Source organism: Rhagoletis pomonella, unplaced genomic scaffold, assembly GCF_013731165.1.
Source record: "Rhagoletis pomonella isolate Grant_MI unplaced genomic scaffold, Rhpom_1.0 Rhpom_scaffold_00001, whole genome shotgun sequence".
Lineage (NCBI taxonomy): Eukaryota > Metazoa > Arthropoda > Insecta > Diptera > Tephritidae > Rhagoletis > Rhagoletis pomonella.
The window spans coordinates 28140499-28149860 of record NW_023458555.1 but is presented as its reverse complement, the minus strand read 5'-3'; the positions used below and the strand labels follow the sequence as shown (position 1 = coordinate 28149860).

General features: G+C 35.4%; 2 protein-coding genes across 2 annotated transcripts; one reads left to right on the top strand and one right to left on the bottom strand.

The window, feature by feature from the left end:
- Positions 1 to 578: 578 nt before the first annotated feature.
- Positions 579 to 4386, bottom strand: LOC118751056 (shematrin-like protein 2). Its single transcript, XM_036485821.1, has 2 exons — positions 4304 to 4386; positions 579 to 1022 (listed from the first exon to the last, which is right to left on the bottom strand). Exons 1-2 carry the CDS (start codon positions 4316 to 4318, stop codon positions 609 to 611), a joined length of 429 nt encoding a protein of 142 aa, XP_036341714.1. The 5' UTR covers positions 4319 to 4386; the 3' UTR covers positions 579 to 608.
- Positions 4387 to 7513: 3127 nt separating this feature from the next.
- On the top strand, positions 7514 to 8146 carry LOC118743231 (acanthoscurrin-2-like). The gene is made up of 2 exons (XM_036475827.1): positions 7514 to 7525; positions 7595 to 8146. Exons 1-2 carry the CDS (start codon positions 7514 to 7516, stop codon positions 8144 to 8146), a joined length of 564 nt encoding a protein of 187 aa, XP_036331720.1.
- Positions 8147 to 9362: the final 1216 nt, after the last annotated feature.

The window sequence follows — 9362 nt, the reverse complement described above, 5'->3', positions numbered from 1 at the left end:
TAGGTGAGCTGAAAGGTGTGCATTGCTTTGTTTCAATTGCAAGTTTTGCAAGAATTTCTACTTTAAGATAAAAGCTATAAAGAAGTTTGCAGTGTTCTTACCTCAATTGTTTACAGATGTTAATGGATGATAGTGGTGATGCCGGGCTCCTTAACGTACGTACATACGAGTAGTACTTGACTTTATAGCGAAATGATGATTGACGATGGTTGCAGGAGAGGCTCAGTGGAGAGAGTTGATAGACTATCAAACTTCTCGCATAGGCAAATACACCAAACCATTGTATAAGATGTGTGCAACTATTTTTGAAAAATATGTTTTGCCCGTTTTTTTTTTTTTTTTTTTGAAAAACAGATAATGATACTCCGAAATACGCTTTAATATTTTTTCAAGGTGCCTTTTAAGGTTCGAAAAAATGTGAACAAAATCAAAAAATTACCTTGACTTAAATGATTCTAGCGGCCCATTGGTGATATATTTAATTCAACAAACGACTAAATAAAAAAAAACAACAGCATTGAAGTATTTAAATAATGTATTTAACAAACAAAAATATAAAAATAAATAAAATACTCGTACAAAAAAATAAAAAACCTAAAAATTAAAATTTAACGCCGCCGCCCCCAGCCGCCAAATCCATGTTTGCCGAAACCTCCAAAACCACCCAATCCGCCTCCATAGCCGCCACCGAAACTACCTGATGATGCGGATGCGGTCGCAAAACTTTCTGCACCGCCATAGCCACCACTCCAACCGCCGCTGGGCCATATAGGTTCGGGCACTGAAATTGGTACCGGCACAGGCACTACTTTAGTGATGTGCACCGGATAGGGTTGTGGCACCGAAACTGGTACTGGCACCGGTACGGGCGCCACTTGATAGTTGTTTATGACACTACTGGTGGCATAGGCACCACTATAGCCGCCGCCGAAGCCACCAAAGCCGCCGAATTTTTTGAAATGTGCCTTTGCTGGTGTTGCTATTATGCCCAGGAAGAGCAGTGCGGCGAAGCTGGTGATTTTCTGCGGGGAAAAAATAGAGAAAACATGTTTAGAAAATTGTAAAAGCCTACAAAACACTGCAAATCTACACAACCTGCCTATCAGATTATCTGGTAATGTATTAATAAGTTTTCTTTTTATTCAGTTTACAATTTAATATTAAAGAGTAAAAATTTTTAACCGGGTAACCTCATAACCAGGAAGGCGTTAATACCTACATACATACCATATTTTAAAATAAATATGTAAGTAGCTTCTCTTAAATTACAAAAAATTTTGTGTCATTTGTAATTTTTGCCATTTAATGCCTGGTGGAAATCCAGCATTAAATTCGATAAATTTCTTCAAGAAAAAAGTAGGTAATGGCATATTTCATGTCGCGAAATTGCTACAAAACTGACAACCATCTTAAAAATACATAGGTTTAAGCAATTAGATTAACTTGGGTATAAAAGGTCCGCCTTTTTTAACAGTTATCTTTTTTCGCATTCGAATTTCCCTGAATTCATATCCAAATGTCCTTATTTTGTGGAATATTTTCTTTCTATAATTTTAAGTAATTAAAAAAAAAAAAAACAGATGCCTTTCGGTACGTTTATCTGGTGGGAGCCAAGTTAACTCCAAATCCCATCTGGTTAGATTGCAAAGTATACAAAAACTGAAAGCAGTTCGTACACTGGCGTCACTGAGCCGTACCAACGTCACTCTATGCTGGGTTCCCGGACATAGCAATATTGAAGGGAATGAGTCGGCTGATGATAAACTCATTCATATACACCTTACTATAAGAACCTACCGTAGCTATGCCTGCATACCTAATTTCAGGTTCATGTGACTTATGGTTCCGAAGTTATAGCTGATAAAAAGTTCCACGCCCACGCGATGTGCCACGCCCCTTTTATAAACTCATTCAAATACACCTTACGAAAAGCACCTACCGTAGCTATGCCTGCATACCAAATTTCAAGTTCGTGGGGCTTATGGTTCCCAAGTTATAGCTGATAAAAAATATCACGCCTATGGGAGGTGCCACACCCCCTTGTCGAATCCCAATTTTTTCTCCCCATTATAGGCCCAGGTGTCATGGAAATACTCTGTCAAAATTTTGTTCGATTCTGTCCGTCCGTTTAGGCTGCAACCTGGCACATATTTATATACATACATACATACTTCCACAAATATATAGTAGATATCTATCCTTCTCTTAGCGTGAAATAATGTTTGGGGATATCTCGGCCACAGGACCACCTATCGCGTAAGTTTTAAGTCCAAATATTTCTTCTTAATTGGCTAAATTGTATTCTAAATATGAGCCAAATCAGCAAGTAAATGCAATTTTTATGAATATCCCGACCCCAGCGCCACCTAGCTATGTTCCAAATATGAACGAAATCACTCCAGCCGTTTAGTAGTTTAGTGACATTCAATATACGGAAAACTCTATGAAATTGTGAAGTCATGACGTCTCAGAATTTTTCATTTTTCCGCAACAACAACAACAAAAAGCTTAAAATTTTTTTAAATCGAAAAACCTTCCACACAGAAGGTCCAAAAAAATACTTTTTACAGAATTGAAATCATTCAAAATACATATAGGAGTAAATAAACGAGCTAGGAAGATCTAACGCTTCAAAAGAAAGGAGTAAATAATGGCCAGTTTTTTCGCAGATTGGTCAATTTTTTGTCTCAAAAGCAAACTCAAAATAGGAATTGCTTAGAAAAGTTAACATAGAGAACCTAGACATCTGGATCTGGAGACAGAAATGGAAATGGAGAAGTCACACCTGGCGCAAAGAAGGCAGCAGTATTGCAAAGGTTATGGAATGGAACCCCCTAATCGGTAAAGGCAGGCCCCTGGCACTGCGCATGAAACATGGCGAAAAACAGTTGAGCGTGAGGCGAAGCAAATCGGATTAAGCTGGAAGGAAATTAAGGCGATTGTAAATGGCACGCAGGCGTAATGGATGTCCCGCTGGGGATTAGAGGACAAAGAAGAAGAATGAACCGTTAATTGTGCTTCATAAAATAGAGACATTACTCATTTCCGCTTAGTTCAGCAATTATAACAATCGCTCTTTGGTATGGAATAAAAGTATCTTAGGTTTGATAATATCTTTATCCGCTGTTTTTATCTCTCCTCTAACCGAAACTATAAACTTTACATTTTTTTCCCATATTTGATCTTAAAAATTGGGACACTCTTGCAGCAAATGTGCGATATATGTATATGTACATAGACTCCCCATACAAAAAAATCTGTACTGTGCTTCCATTGAAATTATAATATATATTTTATTTTAAGACGCCCACCAAAATATTTCGGAAACGTAAAGCATGAAACGTGAGCTGGACCAATTTGAAAATACCTCCAAAAATGGAGTTTTTTATGAATAAAAAAAGTTTCTTAGAGACTTTTTTTTTAATCTCCTCAAATGACAAAACGGTTTAAACTTAAAAAACTGCATACAAATATTTAAAAATCTTTTTAATGGAATCGTAATAATGAGATTTTTTATGCTGATTTTTTTACTTTTTTTCAAACATTGATGTACGAAAAACTTTAATAACTGAGCCAAAACTATTCTAATTTAGACTAGTATGGTCTCGGTAGAAAGGTATTTTTCCACTCCTTTTACTTCTGTGCAAAAAAGTCATCTGAACGAATTTTTTTCAAAAACTTCTTGAAGAAATTATTTTTATTCATAAAAACCTTCATTTTTGGAGGTATTTTCAAATCGTAAATCTTACTGTTTTTCCGAAATATTTTGGTGGACGTCTTTAAATGTAATAAATTTTGTAGTCCCACCGGAAAAACCGCAACTTTTTTTGGTGATGCAGTCTAATGTACATAGTAAATGAATAAATTCGATTCAAACAATTTAAATTAAAACTTTTTTCTCACTAACATTAATTAATTAAATTAAATAATTTTTTTTGAGTACAAATAAAATACACGGGCGTCACTTCTATGTATGTTGAATTTCATTTTATTTTTAAGTCGCACTTCGTCTGTGTAATTTAATGTAATCTCCACTAAAAACTAGCTTTTAGAATCAGAAGACATTTTTAATCACTTAAAAAATCGCTGGGAGACTTAAATTAGTTACATACTGTTTATTTGTTATTAACTTTTGCACATAATTAAAGTTTTTTAAATGTCTTGCATTCATCTCAATTTAAAAAAAAAAAAGTTTCAACTAAACCCACTACTCAGCTAATCAATCTTAAAAACCATTAAATGTGTAAGCACAGCACCACAAAAAAAAAACGAAACCCATCAACAACATTGAAGGTCAACTTACGAAATTTCCCATCATTACTTGAATCACAAAACTATTTCACGGTATACCAAAATTATAACTAAACAGCATATAAAATGCGTATGGATTTATATACAAGTAAGCCCAGATGCTGTGGTGACCCAGACGATCACTTCAGTAGCGCGTAGCGTATACAGGGAGGGGAATTCCGAAAAGAGGTAAAGATAAAAAATTTCATGTTTTTAATAAAAACAAAAAAAATCGTCAACAAAACTTAAACCTTTTGGTGGTTATTTAAAAAAAAAAACAAAGATTGAATAGTGGCGCGAATAATGTGAAGCGAAGAGCAAATGATTTCAAGGCATTTGCATTACAAGTGTTTTAATTAAAAGAGATGATCAATAAATAAATGTGGAAAAGAAATATGTATAAAATATATGTGTATGTTTATAGATACTATGTATGCACATTAGGGTGGTTCAGAAATTCATGTAAAAAGTTAAATTCGGAATTTTAATGATCTCACCCCCTAGGATTGTTTTATACCAAAAAAAATATACCTTTATTTTTATACCCGAGCGCACTTGTGCACAAGGGTATATTAATTTTGTTCACATAACGGTTGTTTGTAACAGCCAAAACGAATCGAGATAGATATAGACAAATGTATACATAAATGATCAGGATGAAAAAAGAAATCGATTAAGCCATGTCTGTCTGTCCGTCCGTCTGTCCGTCTGTCCGTGTACACGATAACTCGAGCAAAAATTGAGATATCTCAACGAAATTTGGTATGTAGGTTTCCCTTAATCCAAGGTAGGTTGGTATTGAAAATGGGCGAAATCGGACTTTAACCACGCCCACTTCCCATATAACGGTAATTTCCAGAAATATGAAAACTGCGATATTTTAGTAACTACTGAAGATAATTCACTCAAAATTGATATTTACAATAATTTTTAGGCGAAAAATAAGAATATTATAAATTTTTGGAAAATGGGCGTAGCCACGCCCACTTATGGTTACATGTGTATATCTTGGTAACCGCTCCACCAATTTCTTCCAAACTCGGCACAGTTGTTGGCCTTGGTACAGCATAAAAAATCGCCGAAACTTTTTAAAATCGGACAATAACCACGCCCACATACCATATAACGGTAATTTAGAGAAATACAAAATCTTCGATAAATCAGTAAATATTGAAGCTAATTTATTCAAAATTGATGATTGCAACAATTCTTTACCAAGAAATACGTTTATGACAAAATTTTGGAAAATGGGCGTAGCACCGCCCACTTGTGATCACATATATGTATATCGGTAACCGTTCTACTAATTTGTACCAAACTCGGTGTGGTTATTGTGCTTGCCACATAAAAGCTAAATGGTGAAAATTATTGAAATCGGACTAAAATTACGGCCGCTTTTCATATAACGGTAAATTTCAGAAATGCTTGAAACTTCAATATTTCGAAATTGAAGGACGCTAATTTACTCAAAATTGATACACCCCGGCTTACCACCTAGCGGAAGGTTACGGAAAGGTGAAAAAACATATATTTAATACTTGCGCCGGGTATTTAATGTTCGGCTCCGCCCGAACTTAGACTTTCTTACTTGTTTTATTTTGAAACCAAAACATATTTAGAGATCACTCAAAATTTCCATGTACTTTATATGGGAAAAACCCATTTTTCGTAGAAATGGTATAGAATTCTTGATAATCAATATTTTCCAATCAGAAATCTTTGTTTCTGTTCAAGAGACTTGCAGTGATAATATTTAATTGTTAGTTTTACCACTTTTCAGTACCGGCGATTTTTTATGGGTTGCATTGTTTGAGGTTTTTAAAGTCCTATAAATATTGCTAATATTAAAAACTGGTTAAATAAACAATTGTATATTAATAGATATTATTACTGAAAGTCTTCTGAATAGAAGCAAAATTATTCGATCGAAAAATATTGATTTTCAAGAATTCTATATCTACCATTTCTACACGGTAAACTTTGAGCGCTTTGAGCGACCTCTAAATGTTTTTTGATTTCGAAAAAAAACCGAGGTGTAACATTTTCAGTCTAGATCAATCCTAGGTGGTAAAAGTATTAAAATTCCAACTTTACTTGTTTTTGGACCACCCTAATGCCCATATATATCTATTTGTGGAGCTTTAAATATATGCGTGTGGAGGTTAAATTTATGAAGATTAAATTTACAAGCACCTGCTTCGCTCACGTGTAAGCCAGCGGAACCTATGCACATTGTATTTATGCACATTATGGTAAATGCCTCGCCATACAAAAAAAAAGAAGAAAAATTGGTACTATTTTTCCATCGGAATCAAAAAAAATTATTATATGTACATATATAAAAACTTTCGCCAAAATATTTCCGAAGAATATTAATTTGAGCTGTGCCGATTTGAAAATACCTCCAAAAATCAAGTTTTTTTTATAAATAAATTAAGTATTTAAAAATATTACAAGCTTATTAAGCTTAAAAGGGCTGCATAGAAATGTCTAATATTTTCTCAAAAGAAACGAAATAATTAGATTCTTCGAGGTATTCTCAAATCGGTCCAGCTCACGTTAATTTTAATATTTTTCCACAAATACTTTGTTGGAAGTCTTAAAATATAATGCATTTTATAATTCCGCTGGAAAAACCGCAACTTTTTGGTGTAGCACCCTAATGTAGATACATAGTCGCCTCGGATCTGCAGCAGCACTAATTTGCATAAAGCTTTGTCTATTTTGTATCATTTTTTTATTAATAGTTTTTTTTTTTTTTTTTATTCAAATTATTTTTATTTTTTTGTTAAATCAATAAAATCGCTCGAGTTTATTGGCCGCAAAGTTAAGTCAAAAAGCGTGTATCGTTAAACGATGAATGAAAGCGAAACGAGTCGACAATAAAATTTTAAACAAAAGTTCAAATGCCGAGTTTAAGGTCAGTGATGCAGTTAGAATTAGAATGAATATACAATTGATACTTTCTGCTTATGGAAATTTTATTAGCTTGCGAATATTCGCAAATCCCACCTGTTTTACTTCCCGTCTTGTCAAGAATGGATGTTTTCTTGTGAAATTTTTATTGCAAAATAATCGAATAGTTTTGGGTGCGTAGGTGCGATTTAAATGAAAACAACTAAAATTTTAGTATATAAACTTAGCAAGTACCAAAAGTCAAGCATAAACAGTTAACTAACTGAGAAGTATTCATTTCGTACAAGTAAAATTAAACGTAGTGAAGATGAGATCCTTTGTAAGTAGCAAAATTCTATTCATAGATCCGGCCTAGTGTCATCTTCTAACTTCCTCCTCGATTTTCCAGATCCTCACAACACTCCTGCTAGCGCTCTCATGCGCACCCTCTCGCGCCCAATTCAACTTGCCCTCATCAGCCGCTGGCAACAATCGTTATCCCAGATATCCAGCACAAACGAACTCATTTGGTTCATCCAATCCGAATAGTATCGATGCTGGTTTTGCTGGTAGCCGCTATCCAGTGACACAATCACTTTCGTCGGGCTCTCCAGGCGCTGGCCTGGGTAATGCTGGACTTGGCGCTTCACCAGCTTCGTCTCAAGCAGGCAATCCAAATGCCCGTATTTTCGGTCTATTAGGTGGTGGCGGTCGTGGTGGTGGTCTATTCGGTGGTGGCGGTCGTGGTGGTGGTCTCTTCAGCAATTTGCTGGGCGCTCTGACAGGCGGAAACCGTGGTCCCATTGGAGGCGGTGGTGGTGGTGGTGGTGGTGGCGCATATCCATATCCCGTGCCTGCGCCTTTTCCCGCATATCAATCATACGGGATACCTCCACCGTATGCAGGCGGTTTCGGTTATCCTGGTTTTGGTGGTGGTTTCGGTAATGGTTACTTTGGTTAGTAGCTGTTTTAAAGCTGCGAATTCAAGATGGGTGTTTCGGATTACTGTGGAAAATTAAAAGTATTAATATTTGTTGATTTTTTAGCTTTTTAAGGTATTTCGTTGTTATTTAATAAACAAAATGGTTTTGTATTTAACTTTACATTTTGTTTTCTTTTATTACACTGCGCAGAAGCTATCACTAAACAAATTCTTTATGTGACTTTGGATCAGTTAGTTCGAAATACTTGCAGAACTTCTTGCTGGATGGTCCTGTATCTGCGCATCTGGAAGATCACTTCTTCGATGACTTGCACTGTCTCATAGAAATAAGTGACTAAATCACGATACACATAAATATGGTTAAAGAAAACTTAGGATAAGGGTCTGGAGGTCTCTCTCCGACTTCCGAGAGAAATCTTCTAGAGAAGTCGGCTTAACCTAAAAAGCATCTTAGAAGTTTTCATAACTAAATATTTACACGCGGAGGTAAGAATATACTCTATGAGTGCCAGTAGGAGGCATGTCCTTCTAGACGGAGGTATCCGAGATTCTCATGATTGTACCTATTTGCTAAACCATTTATTTTTGGAACGAATTTCCGTTATACCTTGTCAAAATCGGTTTGAAGACAACTCGGTTTCGCCGCTACGCCACCTTTAGTGCAATTTTTCGTGGAGCTCCTAAAGTTTCCCGTTATCCCTTCCCCAAGCTGGTGCAAAAAGTCGAGCTAGACAATGTTATAAAGAATGGGAAATCAATTCCTGCCCTGCCTTGTCCCTACACCTTCTACAGAGAGAACCTAATTGTATATAACCATCTATGGAGTGTCGGTGAACGGACACAGAGTCCAGTTATAACGCCTGTAAGAATTCTTACTGCGGATGTTTAAACCAAATCGCTCAAAGCGCTGTACATAAAGTCATGTGAAAAATAATAGAAATACGACATTTTGACCTGTTTTTGCCATTTTCAACCGACTTCCAAAAAAGGAGGAGGTTATCAGTTCGTCGGAATATATATTTTTTTTTTATGTATATTACCGCATAACTTTGGACCACGATAATTCTTTTTGCATCGGAAAGGTAGTGTCTCAGAGGTGGTCCCATACTAATCTGGTTAAGATCCGATCAGTGGATCATGAGATATATATATATATATATATATATTTTTTTTTTATATGAGAATTGAAGTCGGATTTTTTGCTAAAAATTATTTGTTCTTTTAATTGTTTAAT